Genomic DNA, 26208 nt, shown 5'->3' with positions numbered 1-26208 from the left:
CTTGAAGACTTGTTTTTTAATTTTGTTCCTAGCTTTTCATAATCCCAAAACAGGTCTTTTTTCTTAATCCTGCCGATGGTGTTGGTACCTATGTGGACCACAACAACTGGATTCTCCTCCTTCCTCTCTAGTGTCCTCTCAAGCCGGTCAGAGATGTCTCGCATCCTGGCACTGGGCAGGCAACACACCATGCAGGACTCTCTATCCTGCTTGCAAAGGATACTGTCTATCCCCCTGATGATGGAATCCTCTACAACTACAATCTGTCCTTTAGCTCCCTCCTCTTGAATGGCTTCCTGAATCATGGTGCCATGGTCAGTTGACTCATCCTGTTCCTCATCCACGCAGGGAGCAAGTGCCTCATACTTTGGGACAATGTCGAGGGCTGCGGCTCCTGTGTTCCTGTCTGCAGGGTCCCTCTACCTGCCTCACTCGCAGTCACACACTGCTGTCTCTGGCCGCTGATCAAATTAACATTAGTTAATCTACTAGGTGTGACTGCCTCCTGGAACACAGCATCCAGGTATCTCTCCCCCTCCCGGATGTGCCGCAGTGTTTGGAGTTTGGATTCCAGCTCACCAATTTTGAGCCAGAGCTCCTCAAGCAGCCAACACGTGCTGCAGATGTGGTCACTGCTGTTCTCAATGGGATCAGCTAGCTCCCACGTTACTTCCCAAATTTATTGGGTGAAAGATAACCGTTACCCAGCCGACCACTTGCACCTGCTCTGGGACTCCTCCTCTGCTGAACAACTGAAGGCCACAGTCACGCGAGGTAAGACTTTTATAATGAAAGCTTACCTTCTCGGCTGCCCTCCTGCTCTCTCCCGGATTCCTGCCACTGAACAACTGAAGGCCGCAGTCACACGAGGTAAGACTTTTATAACGAAAGCTTACCTTCCTGGCTGCCCTCGTGCTCTCTCCCAGACTCCTGCCGCTGAACAACTGAACTCACATTCTATGACAATGATGTGACTCAGCATACCATATTAGTGTATCACTATGAGCTTATTCACTCTCTTGTTTGGTCTACCTATTTACTTGTAAGTGAGTGATTTAAAATAAATGGCATATCTCTTTGTAATGGAAAGTCTAAGTATAACTGGTATTAATATATTTAGCATATTACTGAAACAGCTCAGTACTTTACAAAGTAACGTCGGAATTGTTCAGGTGTAGATCTATGCCAATCAGCATTTATGGTTTTTCACAGAAGTTATGGGATTTAGGAAAAGATTGCTAAGAGAGCTAAAGGTTGCTAAAGATTGCTAAAACTTGTGGAACATCTTTGAAGCCTAAGATTACCAAATATATTTTAACAATTATTTTGTAGATGACTGCGAAAATACCAAGCACTGGAGCAGTTGTACGTTCCTTTGGGAATATGGGGGTATGTACAACATTTTAAACAATACTATGGAATAGTTTCCAATCACTAAAAATTAAATGCAGATGACAGTTTAATTCAGACAAAATGTAAATGGACAGTGAGCTGGTTTTGGAGTTGGAAAAAGTACTTGCTGAGGAATATGTATTTTTCTGAGGATATGAATAAACCACACAGGGAGTTATGTCCTGTTCTTCATCAATATCTTCCTTTCTGAAAGTAAGTAGTTATGAGTAAAAAAAAAGTTAAATATTCCAATTATGCTTCTTGCTTTAATGCACACATAAAACCTTTTACACAGTATTTTGCATGCTTACATTTGGGTTCATAGATTTCAGTTTTATATTAAATTACAATGAAATTTTTGTAAGCATTTTTTATTTATGCAGTTATTAGTAGTTCTTTCCCTGCATCACATCTTGTACGTGTAAATGCTTCAATAAGTATTCTCACCATTTATTTCATTTTGAATTTACTGGCAAAATCATAAAAATGTGTTTTACATGGAACATAACTTCTACATCATCTAACTTTTCATGAGCATACTGTTTGGGTGAGTGGATGATTTCCCATGTTGTTGCACCAAGTAATGGAGATAGCTTTCCATCTTACTTGTCTCTACTGACCTTGTGTTTCAGTGTCTCTCTTTGTATCTCTTCCTCTGGTCCTAATTTCTCTTTTCCTTCTCTCCCTTAGAGATGAGTTACAATTACTTCTAGTAAGTCCTTGGGATTTACACCATTAACTCTGTTCTTTGTCGCAGGTTCCATCTCCCTTCCTGACTGCTGTCTCAAGCTGTGTCACACTGTTCAAACCCCTATCGCCGTAATTGACCCTGAGCTAAATGTTTGATCCCAATATCCTCCACCAATTGGACTGCCAGCCTCCAAATCAGCAATATTGCTTGTTTCCACTCTTACCTCAACTTATCTGATGTGAAATCGTCATTTACACATTTTCTTCCCCTGACTTTAATATTTCATGTTTTTCTGGCCAGTCTACCATCTTCCATTCATCCTAACTTGGTCCAGTTTTGTTATCCATCACCCTATGCCTTTTGACATACATTCATTCCAAAATAATTGATCACATGATTCTGTAATTCTTATGCTCAAATCCCTCAATGACCTTCCTGTCCCTATGTCTCGCCTACACCTGCAACTCTTCAATTTATCTGTGTTCTTCCATTTCTGGACTCCAGCGCACCTCTGATTTTCTTTGACCTTCCTTTGGTGACCGTGGTTACATAGCCATCTTGAAGATGCTGCTTAAGACCTTTTCAACCAAATATTTAGTCATATATCCTAAAGTATTTTCTGGCTTAGTGTCCATTATTACCTACTGGCATGGCCCTGTCTGTGCCATAATGACTCTGTGTAATATCTGCATGATTGTACTCTTGTGAACCAGCTTCAGGAATTTCTCTACAGAAAGTTGCTTTGCAAGTTATTAATTCCTGTATTTCTTCTGTCTTTTTATATGCTTTCTTTTTTATCTGCTGTTGGATGGGAAGCAATGCAAAGGTTTAGGGAAGTCAAAGAAGAATCAGGGAAGAAAATCTGGCCACCTTTCTGTGTATCTGCCTGTTCGTTCTTTTATAGATGTTAGAAGTCAACTTGGTTCTTGGGAGGACAGGTTGAGCAGGGCAGGCTTGGACTCATTTGAGTTTGGGAGAATGTGAGGAGATTTTCTTGAAACTTATAAGTTCTTAGGAGGTTCGCAGGGTAAATGTGGAGAGATTGTTTCCCTGTGTGAGAGGAAAGCACCAGAGAATATGCCCTTTGAATAAGAATTTGCACATTTAAGACAGAAATGAGGAGGAATTTTCTTCTTTCAGAAAGAGATGAATCTGTGGAATTCTTTACTGCAGAGGGCTGTTCAGGCTGAGTTGTTAACTATATTCAAGGCTTTCATATGCATTTTTAAATTGTGAATTTTCATTAAGCAGCTACTTTGGACATTCCCTTCAGCCAGATAAGTATACACAATTACAGACCTCAAAAATACAACTTTTACTGTTGTATTAAAAATGACATTTTCCATATGATTTGACTTACCTGTAAAGTAATCTTTTACGTCTTTTGTGTACCTCAGCTAACGTTTTTTGCCAGAGGTTGCAGCTTTTCCTAAAAGCCTAGCATTTGAGCTGATAGATTTTTTAAATTAGCCTGTTCAGATATGTTATGATATGTCTTAGGAACAGGTGGAACTTGAACCCAGTCTCCAGGCTAAGAGGTAGGAGCACTACCACAATGCCACAACAGCCCTCAGTATTTGAGCTGGTTGGTTTTTGGAAATCAGTCATCTCAGCTCCTGGACATCTTTGCAGCCGTTCCTTGGGGTATTTTCTAATCAACCTGTTCAGAGATGTTATTACACACCTCTGGAGTAGGTGAGACTTGAACCCAGGCATCCTGGCTAAACAAATTACAATTGTTTTAACACAGTTTCTTAAAATATGCCTTTATGGAAATGCTGTGCACAATTTCTAGCTACATGCCCAGATGACCTTTTCTGGAGCCTTTGCTTCAACAGTGCATTGGCCTGACAGACAAAGATTTCCTCCCTGTCATCTACAGCAGAATATGTTTTTTCTATTTAGTACCCACAACATATTAAAAATAATGTCAGAAAAAAGAAGTTAAGTTGATATTGAAGTACTCGCTAAATACGAACATTTTCTCAAAATTAATTTCATAGTACTTCAGTTGTATAATGTATTACTATATGCAGTGTATCTAAACAAGTGTTTTCCAAATGTAGGCAAGAGTGCCTTTGGCCTCTTCAGTGGGAAGGCCTGCAACGGGAGCTATTCAGGTAAGAAAGTAATTAAACTTTTAATTATCTGCTGAGCACAGCATTTAAAAATAATAGTTGTCATTCTCATATTGGCAGATTGTGACTAGGAGGAAACCGCAAGTATCGGTATTTGGTCCAAAGCTGTTTACAATGTATAGCAGTGATTTTGATGTGAGGTCCAAATGTTAGGTTTCCAAATTCGTGGATGATACAAAGCTAAGCAGGAGTCCAGAAATGGAAGAACACATAAATTGAAGAGTTGCAGGTGTAGGCTAGACATAGGGACAGGAAGGCCATTGAAGGATTTGAGCATAAGAATTACAGAATCATGTGATCAATAATTTTGGAATGAATGTATGTCAAAAGGCATAGGGTGATGGATAGCAGAAAGATGTAAATTGACTTCAGGAGGTTTTTGGGCAGGCTTAGTGAATGGCCAAGAACATGGCAGATAGAATATAATGTGAAGTTATCCGTATTGATACAGTAGGAGGAACAGATCTGCAGAGTAATTCTTACTTTGTAAATGGTGAAATGTTCCGATGTACAAAGAGACTCCTTCATGTTAAACACCATTTGGAGCAGCCATAGATGGTGGCAAAGATGCGAATTATACTTTAGTGGGTGTCTTAAATGTCCACCACCAAAAGTAGCTCAGGACCACCACAACTGACTATGCTGGTCGGGTGCTAAAGGACAAAGCAGCTAGTCTGGTCTGTGGCAGGAGATGACAGAAGCAACAAGAGAGAAAAACTTACTCATCCTCATCTTCACCAATCTGCCTTTTGCACATGCACCAGTCCATGACAATATTGGTATAAGTAACCACTGCATAGTCCTTGTGGAGAGAAAGTCCACTCTTCATATAGAATATTCTATATAGTATTGTGGGGAAATATCACTCTGCTAAATATGATAGACCCTCTGAATCCCTTCCCAAAAGAAAAGCCTATCCACCATCTACAAGGCAAAAACAGGAGTTTGTTGGAATACTTGCACCATGCAGGACAAAGCAGCCTACCTGATTGGCACCACATGCACAAATGTTCACCCCTCCAACACAAGCACTCAGAAGCAGCCGAGTGTGCCCTCTACAAGATGCACAGCAGAAATTCATCAAGGCTTCTGAGACAGCACTTTCCAAACCCACAACCACTTCAACTATGAAGAAAAGAACAGTAGATGCGTGGAAATACCACCACCCTCAAGTTCCCCTCCAAACCGCTCAGCATTCTGATTTGCAAGTATATCCCATTCCTTCAGTTTTGCTGGGTCAAAACCCTGGAACTCCCTCCCTAACAGTACATTGAGTCTATGCGAACCAAATGGGCTGCAAAAGAACGAGAAGGCAATTTCTCACCATCACCCTCTTGGGGGAAACCAAGTATGAGGAATAAACGCTGGTCCAACTTAGCAGCACCCACATCCCGTGAATGAATAAAAAATAATGTTATTGCCAATAAGTCACTGAAGGCTAGCATGCAGTTCAGCAAATGATTAAGAAAGCTAATGAAATGTTATCCTTTTTTGTAGGAGGATTTGAACACAGAAGTTGTGGCATCCTGCTTCAATTGTATCAAAGCTTGGTTAGACTGCACATGGAGTACTGTGTGTAGCTTTGGTATCCTTCCCTCAAGAAGCAAATTATTGCGTTAGAGGGAGTGCAACAGCGGTCTACCAGACTTGTTCCCAGGATGGCAGGACCACTCTAAGAAGAGAGAGAGGGCAAATCAGGCCTTCTCTAGATGTCCTGAAGAATGAGACATGATCTCATTGAAGCTTAACAAAATATTCAAAAGATTAGACAGGATAGGTGCAGTATCTTAGGGTTGAGATAATTGGCCTTCAACAGTCTCCTGGTTTCCCACCTTGGGGAGTCTAGAACCAGGGTCACAATTGAAAAATAAGGGAAATGCCATATAGGGCTGAGATGAGGAGAATTATTTTTATTCAGAGCATTGTGAACCTTTTAAATTCATTACCCCAGATGGTTGTGGAAGCTCAGTATTTGAGTATAGAATCATTGAATCCCAACAGTGTGGAAGCAGGCCATTCTCCCCATCAAGTTCACGCTGACCCTCTGAAGAGCATCCCACCCAGACATGCCCACCTACCCTAACTCTGTCCATTTAAGGTAGAGATTGGTAATCAGGAATCTATCAATCAATGTCGTAAAAGGTTATGAAGTTGATGTGCGGAAAAGGCATTGAAGTTTTCAATCAATCATGGTTATTTTAAATGGCAGAGCAGGCTTTACAAGCTGAACGGTGTGGTCCTATCCCTGAGTTTCTGTGTTCTTAAAAAACAGATCATATAATGTCATTTTTTATTATATAATTTACTGCACCCTTATCATCAAGCCAGGATTCAATGCAGAGTTTAGAAGAAAGTGTCAAGAAAGACAACAGGTATACGTAAAAGTGAAATATCAACCTGGTGAAACTACAAGACAGGACTACATGTGTGCCAAACAGTGTAAGCTGCAAGTGATAGACAAAACTAAGCAATCCCACAACCAGTGTTTCAAATCCATGTTGTGCAACCCTTTCATTGTTATTTAATCAATTATAAGTTGAGTATTGTCATTTTAACTATTCTAACTTGCTCTTGTGGTTTTATGTTACAGAAGAATTTCAGGGAGAATGAATCATATTCTACAATTCATAAGCTATTGATAGCTTAGCATTATGCTGTTCATTTGTTCAATTTGTATTAAGGCATAATCGTTCTGTGTTGGTACAAAGCTATTTTGATTGTGCAACTATAGTTTTTAAAACAAAAAAAGGCAGTTTAAATAAATGTCAGATCTTGATCAGATTCTGTGGCTCAGTAGTTCCTGGACACCATTTCACACTTGAGTTTTTAATGGAAAAGTGAAAAGGCATTTCTGTACAAAATATTCAACTTTGTTTCTGAATGGGCACTCCTATTTGTGTAGATGGTAATGCTCACAAGTAGTCTCTGATTCTTAGGAATTTCTTTTATGATGCCCTAATTTAAATAATATTTTAAGGTCCATTATTATCTTGTCAGTGCCTTTATCTACTGTTTATTACATCTAATTTCTTTAAGTCCTCCCATATTTAATGAAATTGTAATACAAAATGACTGTGAAAAGTATTGCAGATAGTTAATGGCCATCTGTGTGAAGGAAAAGATAGAGGGATGATTTCTGGTTTGTAGTCCAGTTATCAGGATCAGCATTATACTTTATTTCATATGTTAAAAAATGGTCAGTAGTTTCATGGTGGTATGCCTGCAGCTGGTGCTGTGAATTAAAGTATGTGGCTCAATTAAATCATGGGATTTCATCTAATGTTACCCAACATTGTACATTACTGAGAAGATATTTAAAATGGATTGTATGTAGAAACAATTGTACAATTTTGGAGATAGCAAGAACTGCAGATGCTGGAGTCAGCATCAATGCAGTGTGGAGCTGGAGAGAAACAGCAGGTCAGGCAGCATCAGAGGAGCAGGATAGCCAACGTTTTAGGTCAGGACCCTTCATCAGGACTTCATCATCCTGATGAAGGGTCCTAACTGGAAACGTCAACTTTCCTGCTCCTCTGATGCTGCCTGTCCTGCTGTGTTCCTCCAGCTCCACACTGTATTGAATTGTACAATTTAACAATTGTAACAGTTGTAGAAAACAATGTGTATCTATTATCTTAGGAATATAGGAACAGGAGTAGGCCATTCAGCCGATTGAGCTTCCCCCATCCTTCAATATGGTCATACTGATCAAACACTTTTATCTTTTACTTACAACTGTATGCATCATCGGTAATCTGAAATCTACCAATCTCTACCTTTAAGCTGCTCAAAGTCTGAGCTTCCATAGCCATCTAGAGCAGCGAATTGCAAAGGTTCACAGCCTTCTAAGTAAAAAAAAGTTGTCCTCACCTTGAACCTAAGTGGCATCTCCCTTCTTTCAAAATTATGGCCCGGTTCTCGACTCCCCCAACCAGGGAAAACATCTTTCCTGAAACTAACCAATCTATCCTTTTAAGTATTTTATAAGTTTCAATGAGATCATCTCTCATTCTTCGAAAATCTTGAGCAAGTAGGCCCAATGTGCCTATTCTCTCCTTTTGTAGAACAGTTTCACCATCCTGGGAACGGGTCTGGTGAACCTCTGGTGCATACCCCTATGGCAATAGTATCTTTCTTGAGTTAAGGAGATCATAACTGCACACAGGAGTCCGTGAGCCATCTTAAATAAGCTACTATAAAGTTGAAAGAACACTTCAGTACTCCTGACTCAAATCCTCTTGTAATAAAGGCTGACATTCCATTTACCTTCCGAGTAGCTTGCTCCACTGGAAAGCCAACCTTCAGTGACTTATCAACAAGGGCACCATGGTCCCTTTGTACATTTACATGTTCCAACATCTTACCATTTAAGAAATATTCTGCACATCTGTTTCTGCTACCAAAGTAGATAACCTTACATTTTTCAACATTATATTTGATCTGCCAAGTTCTTGCCCATTCACTAAACCTGTCTAAATTTTCCTGAAGTCATTTTATATCTTCCTTGCAATAAGCAGTCCAATTTAGTTTTGTATTGTGCACAAATTTGAAATATTACATTTGGTCCCAAATCCAAATCAATATATATTGTAAACAGCTGGGACCCATTTACTGAACTTTGTGGTACCCTACTAAATATAGCCTGCCAATGTGAGAATAGTTCATTTATTCCTACACTATGTGGTGTAGGTGACATTTTGCGAGGCCTATCTCTTTTCAATGCTGAAGGACCGCAACCAGTTTCAATATTGTTTTCTTAGTATGTTTTGCTCTGTCATTCATGTTTATATGTGGAGTAATTTATATGATTTTGCCTCCTTTCTACTTTGAAAGTGAAGAATGAATGCTGTTATGTACACTTTATCTTTAAGGATGGAATCACAGTTGCTAGACCTATGACAGCAGTACGTGCAGCTGGCTATTCTTCTGCAGCTTACAGAGGTCTGTTTCATTTGAAATATTTTAGAAGAAAATAATGGATCGAGGAAGCCTTCGGCTCTCTTTCAGCTCATCTGTGCAAAAATGTAGTTGTCTTTTCACTGTAGTTGTCTTTGCATTTTACTGTCCTAATCTGGGGGCCCATTCCGCATACTGATCACTGCTAGTGAAGAGCATCCTGATGTCAGTCCTAAATGTGTGCTTTTCTAATTTAACTTGTACTCGCAAGCATCTTTTTCTCTCTAATGAAAATACTTTTTAACAATTTATCTTTATCATGCTGTTTCCAATCCTGTGGATCTCATAGGTCAGTACGTATTGGATTTCTAAATCTGAATAATTGATAGAATTGCCAAACAGTAACGGCCCATACTCTTCCTTAGGTCGTCTCACTTAGTACTCTTTTTACTTCACTCCACTCCACCACCTCCAATTCCAATATAAATCATTTAACAAGTATCATGATTTTTTTCCCTTCCGGTCAATTTCATTTTCATTCCCACATTTTAGACAAATTCCAGTAGCTTTCACTAATAGGTTTTTGCCTACAAGATTCCTAACTGGATTCTGGAAGTGTCAGTATGACATATTGCAGGGCTTTCTGTGCTGTACTTATGACATTAGATTGATCAGTCAGAATATTTAGCTGCAGTTACTCATTGCACATTGTGTGTTCCTGTTGCATATGATAATTGGCGTTATTTTACGTGGGGCAGAATTTTACAGGTAGTGAGGTTTCTCATCCCTCACTTGAGAAGATGACCTTCATCAGAGCTGCTGGTCAATCTGTTAGAAATTCCATCATAGAATGTGGCCACCACTGGGAATGTGGGCAGACCTAAGTCCCATAACACAGTGGAGATTAATATGGCCTAGGAGGATGTGGCGGTACAGTAATAATGCCCCTAGACTCTCACTCCAGAGACCCAACCTTGAAGCTGTGTTGAAAACCCATTGTACTGTAATATAAACTCAGTACAAAAATGATCCTTTCGGGAATTAAATCTGCTTTCCTTGTCCGGCCTGAATTGGTGGCAGGGCCAAAATGCTGGCAGAGTCCTTTGTGTGATGGACTTAATCACGTGGAAGTGAGAATGCAGTGGGGTCCCTACCATCAAACTCCCCTCTGATTAAATACCCTCCCGCCATTAAATTTGGATGGGCTTAAATTTTGCCCACAGTTAAGATTTCGGGTCAATGAACTTTCGTCAAAAGTGCAAGGTCTAATGAAAGACTTGAAAGATTAACTCCATTTTTGTCTTAACAAATGCAGCCTGACCTGCTGAGCATATTTTTGTCTTTAAGATTTCTAGTATTTTGCTTTTCATTTTCTTATCATAATTGTCAGTGTCTCTCAAGTCTGTTCCTTGGTCTTTCCTAGCAGTTGAGATAAAGCCTATGGATAAATGGTATTTATTGTTTTTCAGCCTCAATAACCTATCTAAGAATTTACTTTCAGTTATTGTGTTTGCTTAGGATAACTGTTTGAAAGTAAATGTAACATTTCATCATATTTTTAAAAACCATATTTTGTTCATTTCAGGCACTACATTTGATCCACTGGGGCAATCAAGAGGTCCGGCTCCACCCCTTGAAACAAAGAACGAAGATACGTAAGTCAGACTACAAAACTACTTCACACCATGCGGCACTTAGTGTCAGAATGAATAAACATTCCTCTTAATAATTAATCATTCACTGATAATACAGTGGATCTTTTTTGTAATATTGAGATAAATGTTAATCCTTGCTGCCTGTAAAGTAAGCATTGTCTCGGCAAAACGCAGAAATTGGGTGAGGGGGTCACATACTTATGATAGAATCTGCTTGTGCTTCCATGCATGAGAGAAAAATCAGGTATATTCTTTTACTGGCGCTTTTACCACATGTTCCTTTTTGCACTTGACCTATATGATGTTTAGTGGCTCAGTGATAAAAGTGATGGGATTTTACACCCAATCTACTTCTTTTCTGTGAAATGTAACCATCTGGCCTCCAGAGAATTTTTAAGATCCAGACTGTAACTTTAGGGCAAGACAAAGGAAGCTCTGCATTGTTGGAGGTGCAATGTTTTGGATGAGACGTTAAATCAACATTCTGTTTAATTTCTCAGATAGGCATAAAAGATTGTATAGCACTAAACAAAGAAGACTACTTAAGTTTTCTTGGTATCCTGCCCAGTAAGCATCCCTCAACCAAAATCATTAAGGAAGTTTTTCTGAGAAGTCTTAATGGTCCATTTATATTTCATTTTATTTCATTATATTTATAATCCATTTATATTTCCTCCCTCATTATTTTAATGTAACTGGATAATGTGGAATATTTCCTAAGTAGCTTTTAAATGTATTTTCATTATAGGACTGGATATTATGCTAATTTTTGGCAACCTGTTAGCATTGGTGAAAATAATATTTTATGCAGAACACCTTTAGCTGTTTGACATAAATTATTGTTGCCCTCACCAAAATTTGTTATTGTGCTTCCCTATAATATTTTTTAGGCCAGAGGAAAAAGTTAAGAATTTAGAGAAGACTGTGAATGAATTGATTGAAGAAAGTTGCATTGCCAATAGATGTGGTGACCTACAATTGGTAAGAATCTCATCTGTGGAACATGTTCTATGAACATGTAAAATTAACAACCAGGAAGAAAACAATCTGGTCTTTTCATTCTGTCCCACATGTCGTGTTATGACTCAGTGGGGTAGTGTGCTGGAAACAAATCCTGCTATTCCCAGAGTTGTCTCAAAAAATTTTAAGAAATATGCAGAATTCCCCAATTTTGCTGTGTTTTCGACCCAGATTGTTAGAAATCATGACCAGATTCTGTACTTAACATGAATTACTGTTTAAAACAAGTAAATTGACTGTAGCTACAGGTAAACAATTATGAACTATCAGTTTTTAACTCTACTAGCTAAAACTCTAATCCCCTTTAAAAACTCCCCTTTACACACACATGCACAGGGTAAAGAACATGGGTGTTATAGATGGAGGGAAAACTGGTAAAGCAGTTCAGTGGTCTCTGTTCACAGGATCTGCTGAGATGGTTCTTGTGCACATCAGAATGCTGCTTTTCAGCCTTCCTTCTCCAGATGCTTTCACTGGTTTGCAGGATTTACAGGATGGCTGAGTAGCACTTGTAAAAGTCCCTGACTTATTAATTAAAATTCACAACGTACAGCAACTGCTGAAGGAAAAATAAATTGTTTTTCTTCAAACTTAAAGCAGCTTTCACCGCAGAGAATAGAGAGAGCACCTGAGCCGGTAGAGGTCAGATGTCTACTCACTATTCTGAACATAGCCCCAAGCTATTCAGCTATCGGAGAACCAATCACATGGCTTTTGTCATCAATAACTAGTTGCTGATCCACAGAGAAATCAACAACATGTTGCTGACTGAATCATTATTTGTACACACCCCTCCGTTCCAGTGCATTTGCAAACTGTGCTTCACCTACTGCTGGACCTAACAGCTCGTAAGTGATGCTTACAGTAAGTGTCAGGTTACATGCTTGTAAAACCTGCACTAATCCTTCAGCATTCGTTGGTTTGTAAAATAGTTTTTTTTTCATTTTAATCCACAATTTAAAAACATAGAAAACTGAAATGTCACAGTCTTTACACATGAAAGCTGGAGCATCATGACCAGACAAATCTCACCCTCGTACCCTTGTGTAATTTCCTGGGAAAGATAAAAGCACAGAAAAAAAATACTACAAATAAATAAAAAGTTATGTTATGGCAAATCCCTCTCTGATCTCCAAAGACTACGAAAACCTGCCAGAGATGGAAAATCCTTTGTTTTATTCTGTGAGTTAAGTTTTGAACATGAAAAGTTTCTAAATGAAACAACAATTCCAGACATAAATTAATTTCAACCAGATGGCTTAAGCTTTCTCATTGATGGTACTCTTAGTTCTGAATCTGGGAAGTTATTGCTTCAAATTGTACTCCAGGTCTTCTTGGTTGCCATGTCAGGTAGAATACTGAGAGATTGATGCATTATCAACATTCTTGTCCTTTGAGAAATTAAACAAAGACCCCAGGCTTTTTTTTTTCACCTTTTATATCTGTAATGTAGCAACATGTCTCAATGTCATAGAAATGAAAAAGAACACTTATAATGGTAAGATGAGGGGCAGAATTTTCCACTCCTTTAGTGACCTATGCAATGGCAAGAAATGTGAGGAAATGTAAGGAGGAACCAGTAGATGTAGTATCCTTGAATTTCTAAAAGACATTTGATAAGGCATCATATAAAATGTTAATACACAAGGCAAGGGCTCATAGACTTGATGATATTGTATAATAGCATGGATAGAAGATTGTTTAAAAGATGGGAAGCAAAGAGTTGAGATAAATGGTGCATCTACACATTGACAAGTTATGACTGATGGATTTCTTTAAAAAGCAAAAAGTTGCCTCATCCTTGGCTGAGGTGTAATAGATACCATTATTACTTGTACATGCCAGTGCAACTCCATAACTGAGTGGGCATATGTGAATTAGCATCTAGACCAGTCTAATGTATATTTTCTTCTCTGTTTTTGTTTATAGTACTTAGCATTCAATAAGAATTTAAAATAGGCACATGATCCGTTGAGTTTTTAAAATAGTTTTCTTTGAGATATATCTGATATTTACTTTCAGACTTTTAAAAAGTTCATAATTCCTGTTGCTGTTTCAGGCCCTGGAAAAAGCAAAGGAAGCGGGGAGAAAGGAAAGGATACTGGTGAGACAAAGAGAGCAAACAGCATCTTCAGATCATATCAATCTGGATCTTACTTACTCAGTGAGTTAGCTATTGAATATCAGCATTTGCTGTCTGAGATTCTTTGTGAGAGTAAAATCTGGCTGGAATATGATGCTTAACACTGATAAACACAACATAAGTATACAATTACAAGAAAACTTTAAAGTAAATATTTTATGACCAATGGTATTGAGAATTTTAGTATAACTTCAGCCATGATTAATATGAAATTAATTTATCCGTAGGTACTTTTCAATTTAGCCAGCCAATATGCAGCCAATGATATGTATGCAGAAGCTTTAAATACCTACCAAGTGATAGTGAAAAACAAAATGTTCAATAATGCAGGTACGTTTGAAGTATTGTACATTTTTAAAGAATTCGTGGATGGTTTATTGTTTGAGATGCACTTTATATGTCAGTAACTGTATGTACGTTGAAAATGTTGTGATTTTGTTGCATTTTAAAACTAATAACTGATGTTTATTAAGCTCTTAAAATTATTATTAAATATGATGAATAGCTATTTAGGAAACTGTTGAAACTGCTTAACGTTGAGTAATGTATTCTCCAGTAATTTACTTCAAAGTATCAAAAGAATTAGTGTAACAACAAATACAAAAGCAAACCTTAAAATGCTAGATAACAGAAACTTATGAAAATGTTGTTTGCAAAAAACTAGAACAACATTTAAAGGAATTATGCTGTTGTTTGTGACAAGCATTTGCTGCTGACACATGTATTTCAATAATTACACAAAATTTGCTTGTTTGTATCACTTAAAAAAACAAGATAACAAAATAGGAATGCGCAATGAGACATGCAATGATTTGTAAATTAACATTCTTTTAAATTTTGTTATATTTACATATGTTTGAAACAATGAAATTTGATGATTGAAAAACTATTTAGTTCTTACTGTTGACAGAATGATTTCAAATTTGTGGTTGCAATAAATTCTGACCATCACTGATGGCTATTTTGTATGTAAATTATGTCATCCTCTTCATAAAGTAATAAAATTCTGATAGTGAAATGTACAGTTCAATTTTGACAATCAGACTTGTTGATTGACAAAAAGCTTGATGACTGTCTTGAAAATACGTTGCTCAATTTCGAAATGAAGGGAAATTTTAATGGTCAAATAGGGCTGAATGACTTGCTGCCTTGTGTGTTTGGGGATTTTCCTTTTGAAGTTAAACTGTTGCCATATTTAAATGTCTGGCTGGACACCACATCAGATGCCTTAAGCCAGGAACAGCTTGTCACACTGTGGGATTTGCCTCTAAACTCCAATCAGATGACACAGAACAAATTAAGCTTGCTCCACATTTCCCAGAGATGGCTCTTGAGGCATTAAAATAGAGGGTGACAGAAAGAAGGTGAGTCCTTTACCAGCTGACTGCAATAAAAGATTAAGCCAGCTTGGGTAGAGATTATAGCATGGGTCAGTGTGGTCTCTACCATGAAATGGGACAGCCAGCAGTACAGAAAGGAGGTCCATGATCTCCTGAGCTCCTCGCGAGCAGATGGCCCATCCATCTCTTTCCTCCTTATAAAGGGCCATCACCGGTTCTAATTGAGCCACTGTGAATATATCTCACAAAGTCTACAGGCCTTGGTATTACATGCATCATGTCCCTCAAAGGCTCCCATTCACTTTATCCTCTACAAAAACTACACCTACCTGTGATCTCTGCTCCGAATCGTTGACTGGGGAAACCTTACCATGTCTCATGGTCATGAATGATCATGACCTGTTGTTGCATCAACTTCCACCATAATCAGTTCTTCTCTTTCTCGCATTGGAGGAAAAGCTGGTCCATAACAGTGCCAAGAGGTCAAGGCATGCAAGGGTGTGGCAGACATCATGCTCCTCACTTTGTATGAGGAGAACATACAAGAGAGGACTGGGAAGACCAGGACCGCTCATGTGGTGATAGGGAGTCAACTATGGACAATTAACCCAGTAAGCTCCATTGTATTGTGCTCCTCTATGATTACCACCTGCAGCACTAATTCATTCTTTTTCTCCACAAGCTTTTATCCGTCTTCACTGAGTTCTCTTCTTTATGCAGGCACTAGAGATACCCAGGGAACCACCAGAAGTAATTCAACAGCTGCATTTCTGAGGAGGAAGCCTGCAGGAACTCAGAGGATGCATTAGGACACATTCATCTGCATCCTCCACTGGCTCAAGACTTTTACCTTGATGGTTATTCTATCAAGGTTAGACTTGGGGGCACAATTTCGTGAGTGCATCATTGACACACGTTTGCAGCAAGTTTAGGAAGAAATCCCACCAAGATCTCTGACACTCATTGGTCTGCCAGAGACCAGGCACCTGCTAAGCCCTATGCAGAAGTTGTGTCTCTATTCTTTGACATAAGTGACATGGTCAGCTAGCAGACACAGGCAGTGGAACATCAGGAAGATATGTCAGGGGCACACAGAAATGAAAGATAGAGGAGATCTTCAGTGTTATCACTGCTGTGGTGGCTCCACTGTGTGAGTACCTGATTGTATCTAGGATGGTAGGGATGATGCTGTCCTTGGAGACCCAGCTTCAGCAAAATGCTCTGTGACTGTTGGACATGTGCGTACACTCTATTGCTTTATCCATGTGTGCTAATCATCAAAAGCAAGGCTACAGAGGGCAGAGGGACCTGTTCTCATTCTAGGTTCCCTTCCTCTCAGGGAGACAGGGTGGTGCCAGCAGGCATTTGCATTGAGAAGTGACACACCAGCACCTCTGGAGCATTCTGAGAAGAAGCTTCTGATGTGCCCTGGTCCTCTACCTCCCCAGTCTGTGAACCCAAAGTCTCCAGCAGTTCAAGCCAAAGAGGGTGGGCATTTATATGTGCAGGCTTGTGGCCTCTAGTTAAAAGCCTCTATTTGACATCTGCTCAAATATTCCAAATCAACAGTGTCAACCACAAAGTAGGCTTGTTCCATCCCATGTGTGGAAATCACGCCTGCGCCTAGACTTAGTGGGAGAGAAAGTAAGAAGAAAAATGCTGAGGGCACGTAGGTAGCACATGTGCTGCACCATTGTAAGTATACCATCACTTTTCTCAATATGCTTTCACTTGCACTGTTGTGTCTGCAGTAATATAAATTTTGCTATGGGACCTGGTTGAGTCATGCCCATGTGAGACACAAGTACCTCTTTATACATCCCAAGGATTTAAAATACTGCACCCACCAGCAATGCTCATTTCTCACAATCAACCATTGACTGCAGATAGTGTCATCAGTCAGGGATCTTTGAACCTTAACCTATGTTGCATGTGAATGTGGAGGACACGAAGGCTAAAGCCAATGTCCAGAAAATGTACCAGGACCTGGCCTCCACAGATCACTTAACATTTATGCCCATCTTATTAGAGTATGGAATTAGTAATGATTCCATGCATCTTTAAAGGGAAATGTTATTCATATGTATGGGCTTTTCAAGGGAGCACAGGGATGTTCAAGTCTGGGAAAAATTCAGTGGGCAGTTCACATGTGTACTGTTCCTCAGCACAGTGGTCTGCAGAAGAAAGCTGCACAAAGCACTGCCTCTTGCAGGTTAGATGCTGCCATAGAAGTTGGTCAATCATGTCAAGAAAACCTCTATGCATTCTAACACACTGAAGGGCTACAAATGAAGGAAGGATCAAATGGAGTTTTCTCAGGATTTATCAACTTGTTGGCTACAGATGACTCAAGTCATATCCCCACCAGTGGTTTCAGAACTCCATAGGCTTAGCACTCTGCAATTTTAGTCACTCGCTGCCACATTTTCCTTAACGTTGATATAAGGCAGCTTTATTTGGTTACTTCAATGTTAATTCAACTGAAGATATCATTTGCGCATTCACGCAGACAATGAAACATGTAATCTGCAAAAAAAAAGTTACACAAAGAAGAGGGGTGCCTGCCAGATGAGTAACTTAAATGCACAAATAATCAAATAAAGTCTGAATCCAGCTTATTCATCCTGGAAGTAGATGGCAATAAGGTAGTCTCTGGCCTTTTGAGCTCTCTCAAGCATTCCTCTGTCTCTCTGTTATGGTTAGACTTCCTGGTTAATGTCCTGATCATCCGTTTAATCCTCCAAGGATTGCTGTTGTTCCCCCATTTAATCTGCATCAGGGACATCCCACTTTGTGGACTCAAATTGTGAATGGCACTGCATACCTCAATGATAGGAGATCCCCTGTATGGGCAGTGCTCCAAAGCCCTGCCAGAGTGGTCCAAGCTTCAAAACCTCATCAGGAGGCCTGGAGTCTGTTGAAACAGGTTCCTTGTGGAAGCATGAGCAGTATTGTACCTTAGCTGTTCATCCGTCTGCGCATTTCCTAGACGTGTCATGAGTCAGGTCTGGAGAGGAGCACCTTTTGACTCCCAGCAGCCATCCCTGTATGGCTCAGCACCTTGGAAAGAAGCAGTCACCTGTGAGTGCTCCATTATAGACAAGACATGATACCTCCAAGATGTTGCTTTGATGGTCACAAATTAGTTGAACATTAAGGGAGTTTTTTTTTTCATTCATTCATGGGATTTGGACTTCAATGGCTGGATCAGCATTTATTACCCATTCCTCATTGCCCTTGAGAAAGTGGTGGTGAGCTGTGCCGTTGAACTGTTGCAGTCCATTTGGTATAGGTAGACCAATAAAACTGTGAAGGAACAATAATAAAAAGTTTCCAAGTCAGGATCATAAGTGGCTTGGAAGGAAACTTGCAGTTGGTGGTGTTCCTGTGCATCTGTTGTCATTGCCCTTCTAGGTGGTAGCAGTTATGAGTTTGGAAGGTACTGTCTGAGGACCCTTGATAAATTTCTGCAGTGCGTCTTGTTGATGATACACACTTGTTACTGAGTATTAGTGGTGAAGGAGTGAATGTTTGTGGATGTGTTGCCAGTCAAGCATGCTGCTTTGTCCTGGGTGGTATCAGACTTCTTCAGGATACTTGGAGCTGCACTGAGCACATTCCTGATTTGTGCTTTGTAGATGGTGGGTAGGCTTTTGGAGAAGACCCTAGGAGATGAGTTGCCTGCTGCATGATTTCTAGCCTCTGACTTTGTAGTGTCAATTTATACAGATAGTTCAATTCAGTTTCTGGTCAATGGTAACGCATGTGTTGTTGATGGTGAGTTATTCAATGATGGTAATACCATTGAAGGTCGAGGTTAGATTCACTCTTGTTGGAGGCAGTCATTGTTTGTCACTTGTGTGGGATAGTCAGCATGGCTTTGTCAGACGTAGGTCATGCCTAATAAATTTGGTAGAATTTTTCAAAGCAGTGATCAGGCTTGTGGTTGAGGGTAGTGTAGTTGATGCAGTTTATATGGATTTCATCAAAGTTTTTGTGAAGATCCTGTATGGGAGACTGGGTATCCAGGGTAACATGGCAATTTTGATCCTAAATTGGCTGAGTAGTAGACAGAAGGTGAAATAAGAAAAAGGCTGTTTGCGTAACTGGAAGCAAGTGTGCAGTGGCAAACCACATGAATCAGTGCTGTTTGGGGGAGGGTGGGGGCAAAGGAAATGATAAATAAGCTTGTGGATGCCACGAGGATTGGCTGAGTTGATAATAGTGAGAAAGAAGATCTTAAGTTACAGGAAGATAGAGACAGCTTGGTCAGATGGGCAAATCAGTGACAGGTGGAATTTAATGTGCATTCACATTTTGCCGGATTCCATCCTGAGTTCTGATTCCAAGCGCACAACAATGATATCAGCAGTGCTGATTTCCTTTACTGATAAGGTGGCTAAACATGCACCACAAAAAACGAACATGTTATTGGCATTCTTTGATTGCTAATCTCCAGACGAAATGAGAATTGAAGCAGGTAGATAGCACTGTTTAACAAATTAATGTATGATCACTGTAGTTTCCGCTTGCAGGACCTCAAAAAGAATGTCGCAAATTTGACCCCCATAGGAAGAAACAGTAACCTATCCCATCCATTTTGCATGCAGCCACATCCATTTTATGAACTTATTGCACAATTGACTTTTGATCTAATATGGTGAGGTTCCATCTATGTGTTTGTACAAGTAACTCACAGGCTCTGCCTGTAAGTGATCTACAAAATTCCCCAATTCTTCATGTTCTTTTTTGCATTGTTGTGCGTATGGCCTTGGTGACCTTACGGTCTCCCCTGTTTTGGTTAAGCCCCTTTACATTAATAGTAATGTGCTGGTTTACTTGACTGTAGGGGTTTCTATGTATTTGGTGACCATACACCTCCCTTGTAAAGGCCAGAGTAACTGTGACCTGCTTGAACCTCCAACTTGAGAGCACCCAGCTCCTCCAATTAACTGAGTTCTAAGCCTGCTGTCTCCAGTTCTCTCGTTTCACTGTCACTATTCCTCCTGTGACCCAGTGCAATGAGGCCCATCACCAGACTTGAGGTGCTCGCTTTTCCCAAGACGCCATGAAGAACCCAATATAAACCCCCTGACTATTAGCAACTAAACCCCACGACTGACTGTGGCCAACGACCAGACTGACTTGCTGGGATAACCTTGAACAATTGTAACTCAACCCCTAAAATGATCTCTCAAAAGTGACTCACATGACCTACGTGTAATCTCCAGACTGCTAACAGTTGATCTCAAGGATTGACTGAGGTTCAGTCCTCCGATTTCAAGGGCACTAATCCTTAGACTGACAAACAACCAAATGCCTGACAAATTGCTTCACTCCCTGCAGTTGAATTGGACCAGTTCTTTGTCTGACTATGGCATTACCCCTGACTGACTGGAGTCCACCCTCACCCCATTCAACACCATTCATCCTTGACTTGCACACATCACCATTTTCTGAAAGCACGTGCAAAGTAAGCTGCTGGCATTTATTGCAGCTCTGATGTTGATGCTGCACCATGCTATGTACTGATGTGTCCACACTCTTTTTGACAGATATATTTTACTCCTTAGTGTTGTCTGTCACCATATGCTGCCTGCCTCTGCTGTGCTAAAACGCAGGCTAACATACATAAAATGCTTTGCTGTCCTTCAATGCAAAATGACCTGTCACAGGCATGCTAGCCCACCCTACCCCTTACAGTCAAGGGGAATGCTTGAAAGGTACAGTCAAGACCAACCGTGATGATGTTTTGAGGCTGGTGCTTTGCCAATGTTGAGATGCATGCATGAAGGGTGCAGGGGCAGTTTAGCCAATGGGCATGGAGGTACCTTGTGCAGGGGAAGTGGTTCAGTGGAAAGGATAGCCAGACTGCCAAAACAGCCATTCCATGAGATGCAATGGTTGTTATTGAGATAAGTCAGTAGGCACCTGCTCTGTGTTTTTGGTTGGGTTTATGCATTATCAGGTTTCTTGATAGTAGAGAGGAAGGCTGTAAGTGCAATTTAAACAGAAATGCAAATACATAGAAATAAGTTTCTCATGCCTGACAGTGATATTCTGAACTTGCCATCTGAGGCATGAGGATTTAATCGAGAGAGATCTGATCTTTAGACTCTCGTCCAATTAAGTCATCTTGTTCACTATAATTCTCACCACTTAAGGGAGGGGAAATTTCTGCATGTGTTTCTGTGTAATTGTTTAGAGTGGCTAGAAGGCATGTGGTCCATGTCAATTATGATTTGCAAATACTTTCAGATTTTCTTATGGGGTATCATACCATGTGCAATGAAATTAAGTGGCATTAAGACATTAAGTATGTATTGATTGTAGAATGGTCATTCTGTGATTTAAAGGAGAATAAATGTTAACAAGGAGAAATATGCCAGTCATCAAAAGCTAACCTGTTACTTTGAAAAGTTGAATATGTTTAATCAAGAGGTTTATAGAATTTATATTATACATATAATATATAAAAGCAAAGTACAGCTTTAATTATATATAGACCTAGTCAATCATCATTTGGAGTATTCTGTTCAGTTCACTATTCCTTAAAGAAAAAGGTCTGCTGCCCTTGGCAAAACATGGAAACAAATAAAGCTGTTAAGCCTCTCAGTTCTCTCGCGATAGTTAATTTGATCACCTCTGATCTGTACCTCAACTCTATTAGTTCACTTTTGCTTCAAATCCTTTGATGCATTTATCTAACAAAAAGTTCAGTTTCAGGTTTAAAATTTTCAATATATCTGGCATTCACAGCCTTTGAGGGGCAGAGAGCTTTAATTCCATTTTCTTTGTTAAAAAGTGTTTCCTTGTTTCACCACCAAATTGCACAGCTCTAGATATGGCAGCTTAATTTGGGTTCTCCACCAGAGGAAATAGTTTCCCTATATGCACTGTTTTGAATCCCTTTATCATTTTCATAGAATCATAGAATCAAAGAAGTCGTTTGGCCCATTGAGTCTGCACCAACACTCCAAACAGCGCCACCACCAGACTCACCCCACCACCCAGTTCCCATTACCCCTCATGGGGTTTTTACTATGGCTAAACCATCTAACCTGCACATGCCTGAACACTATGGGGCAATTTTTTAGGATGGCCAATCCATATAACCAGTACATCTTTGGACTGTGGAGGAAATCCCACACCCAGAGGAAACCCATACAAACACGGAGAACATGTCACCCGAGGCTCAAATTGAACCCTGGTGCCTGGCGTTGTGAGGCAACAGTGCTAACCACTGTGCCACTGTGCTGCCTTAAATTAACCACCTAAATTAGATTACTTCTCAATCTTCTTAACTCAAGAGAATATAACTCATACTGTGCAACCAGTCTCATAATGTTACCTTTTACAGCTATGTATTATCATGGTGAATCTGCCCCTGCATTCTTGGCTTTAGTTAGCCAAAACTGAATATGATTCTCCAGATGGACTTTGACAAAGTTTTGTACAGTAGAAGCATAACTGTATTCTAATCCCCTTGAGATAAAGGTTAATAGCCGTTTGATTAATTTTTGTGCCTATGCACCATCTTTTAAACATTTTTGAATATGAACTCCAAAATACAGTTTTTCAACAGCCACTTGTCTTTCAATATCATGACAATATATAAAGGTCTTTTTCCAATCTAAAGTTGCTAACCTCACACTTCTCCATGCTGAATTCCAATTGCCATTGTTTTGCCCACTCATGTAGCCTGTTGCCTTTGGCCTTTTGGTCTTTCGGCACTTTGTTAACTTGTGCCGCTTTCTACAAAATTCCTAAATCTCCTAAGTGTCTTCTGTAAACTTAGATATATAACTCCTTGTTTGCTCATTCAGGTAAGTAATATGTCTGATAAAAACCTGAATTTAAACAGTCAATCAGGGGTTGATATGTGGTATGAAAGAACTTAACTCTGTGGTAAGATTGGGCTGTGTTTCCCACAGAGGAGGCAGTTCCAGAACTAGAATACGTAATTTTAGAACATAGCATAAAGTGGTTAAAATGAAAAAAAATTTCAAAACTATGCTAACACAGAAGCATCATCGATAGATGTTTGAAAGAGAATAGATATTTGGGAAACTAAGATGTTAAAGGAAATGGCTGGAACTTGAATTCAGAAAAACTGCCATTGTTGATAAATTGACTTCATGAATGGTTTATTCCTGTTGCTAAGTTTACATAAGTGAAAGATTTCAATATTCTTTCTTCTGCAACAGAGCTTTAATAAAGTTTTTAAAATGTTACTTTTACTGGTAGGTCGGTTAAAGGTAAACATGGCAAATATTTACTTCAAGCAGAGAAATTATCCTAAAGCAATAAAATTTTATCGGATGGCATTGGATCAGATATCAAGTTCCCATAAAGAGATGAGGTGAGTATTAGTCGAACCATTATAATGAAGCAGCTTTTAAGTTTTAAGTTTATAGCATGACAATTTGTTTTTTCTTTCATTTGGTACTGCTCTTTCTCTGTGTCAGTAAGAGTTGACAGGTATATGATTGAGGAGAAAACTGCAGCAAATCTTACTCGGCCTGAACCAAACATCTACACACTTTACTTTCCAATAGAGGTGACCAAATATCAATCAGAAGATGGAACTCTGGTCTCTTCTTCATTCATCTTTATAACTCAGTGCTGAGGTCAATTGTAATGCCTTATCTGTTGCCCAATTTGAGACCAGCTTCACACCTTCAGATCAGTGTAACTTTGTGGTGCTTTCACTCTCCTTAAAACCTACTTCTTTGTCCTGACCTCTTTGATCTGACCTCTTTAGATGGCTCATTGTCAAATATTGTTTGATAATGCTTCTGTAAAGCATGTTGAAATATTTGTACAATGTTTAAGGCTCTATATAAATGCAATAATCTTGCATGCTTCCCCCCAGCTGCAGCCCATCTTCTGCTGAAACTCTCATTCTTGCCACTTTCAGGCTCTGCTGTTTCAGTGCTTTCTTGACTAGTATCCATAGCACATAGTTTGCACACCACCGCATCCAAATCTCATGTTGAGACATGCTCATCCATTACTCATCATAATCCACTTCAACCTACATTGGAGGTACTGGGGAACTAATTTAATATTCTTAGAATGCAAAGCCCAAAAATTTCCTTTCGAACTGCTTTGCTTTTTAACCTCTCTTATAACCTGTCTATTTGACCAAACTGTTGGTTGCCCTGCTATGTATTCTCTTAGTTGACATCCATTTTTGTCTGACTGTGTCTCTGTAAAGCTCATTCTGACATTTTTCTCTGTTGAAGATCTAAAAAATACTTACTCTTGCATAAAAAGCTCACTTCTGATACATTTTAAGTATTAGTTTCCAAAGTCTTAATAGCGCATATCTTGCATCAGTGGAATGGAGATTAACATATGTGAAATAACTCCACAGGTGCCGGTATCCCGTCATCAAGTTACCCTTTACTTACATTTGAACTATCCTTGACAATAGTACTGCCTCATACAGAGTCAGGCACCAGCATATCAGTTTCTTGGACACTCAAACTTTTTATGTCAGCCAGCATTCCCTGCTTGCAACAGATTAACAAGCCTAATCAGGGAATTTGTATTTCATGAGGACCAGATGGCTGGACTCATTACAGTCACTACAATAAGATCTTCCTACTGCTGATCGTGTGCACAATAGCAAATAAACAGAGAACATAATTGCTACTTAAGTTGAAATTGCATTTATATCCACTGAGGACACATACAATTAAAAGTAGCAATACATATTATCGGTGCCACAATGAGTGGATATCTAGCTTACAATCCATTGTGAATGATTATAGAAAATAGATTAAATAAAGGATACTTGGTAGTTATATACTGGGCGTGGTACTAGTCTCTTGGACAACCCTGTGAAAATAACATTTATTTTATTTGTTGTGTCATACCCTACGCATGTCAGTTTTTTTTTTAAATCTACAAACTTCTGTGTATATCTATAAAATTGAATTTTTTTTGTTTTTAAAAGATCATAAATTGTCATTTTAAAGTTATTAAACTAACTAGCCCAAAACATCTGCACTTAAAAGTTTATTGTAAGATTACATGATTCTACAATTTTACATTGTTGACCATAGGATTGTAATAGTGTTTTATAGCATAGAATGTAACTGTACAACAGCAATAGTGTGCATTTATATAGTGCATTTGACATAGTAATGCATCCTATGGCACTCCACGTGAGCATTACCAAACAAAATTTGACACCCAGCCACATAAAGGGAATTGAGACATATTATAAAATAGATAGATTTCAAGAAATACCTTCAAGGAGGAAGACAGGTTTAAGGAGGGAATTCAAGACTTGTTGCATGATGTACTTGATAGGCACTAGGGCAGGTCTTATGTTGATCTCCATTCCACTGATGCAAGAAGTGTGCAATGTAGACTATGGAAAGTAACACCTAAAATTTGCCAGAAGTGAGATTTTGTATAACAATAATAGCTAGCAAAACCCATGCTTATCAATGGTGAAACAGTTAACATTAGGGAAGGGCAAATGACCACAATTTGAGAAGTGTAGCTATTTGAGAACTGTAGGGCTGGACTAGGCAGCTTGGTGGTAATGTTAGTAGATATGGATTTACGTTCCACCGATCACTAAGTAAATAAATCACATCAAAGCTCTGCAATTCTGTCGCCTCCTGTCATGATGATGGTAGAGAATTATCAAGTAATGAAAGGAGTCTCCACGAATACCCAAATCCTCAATGATAGTGGAACCAAGCCTATCAGTTCAAAGTCTAGACTGAAACACTTATGAACTTCTTCAACTAGAAGTGCTAAGTGAATGATCCATCTCAGCTTTTCCTGAGGTTCCCAATATCAGTCTAGGGCCAGTTCAATTCATTACAATGATACGAAGAAATGGCTGAAAGCTGTAGATATATTGTAGGCAATGGACCTTAACAACATCTCAGTCATAGTACTGAAGTCT

The 26208-nt window shown here is 39.2% G+C and overlaps 1 protein-coding gene across 5 annotated transcripts in view; it reads left to right on the top strand.

Moving 5' to 3' along the window:
• The window catches only part of ift88 (intraflagellar transport 88 homolog), a 136112-nt gene that overhangs the window by 21075 nt on the left and 88829 nt on the right, over window positions 1–26208 (top strand). For 4 of the 5 annotated variants that reach the window (XM_048597600.1, XM_048597601.1, XM_020510553.2 and 1 more), the window contains 8 exons: window positions 1333–1389; window positions 4150–4203; window positions 9093–9162; window positions 10703–10772; window positions 11663–11753; window positions 13852–13956; window positions 14163–14265; window positions 23523–23637. In XM_048597600.1, the coding sequence (XP_048453557.1) occupies window positions 1333–1389; window positions 4150–4203; window positions 9093–9162; window positions 10703–10772; window positions 11663–11753; window positions 13852–13956; window positions 14163–14265; window positions 23523–23637 (665 nt within the window). The remainder of the gene's footprint in view (window positions 1–1332; window positions 1390–4149; window positions 4204–9092; window positions 9163–10702; window positions 10773–11662; window positions 11754–13851; window positions 13957–14162; window positions 14266–23522; window positions 23638–26208) is intronic. The other variant, XM_048597602.1, reaches the window with a different exon arrangement.

The sequence above is a fragment of the Rhincodon typus genome, chromosome 6 (genome assembly GCF_021869965.1).
Source record: "Rhincodon typus isolate 14 chromosome 6, sRhiTyp1.1, whole genome shotgun sequence".
NCBI classification, from domain to species: domain Eukaryota; kingdom Metazoa; phylum Chordata; class Chondrichthyes; order Orectolobiformes; family Rhincodontidae; genus Rhincodon; species Rhincodon typus.
This window is presented reverse-complemented; position numbering and strand designations above follow the sequence as displayed.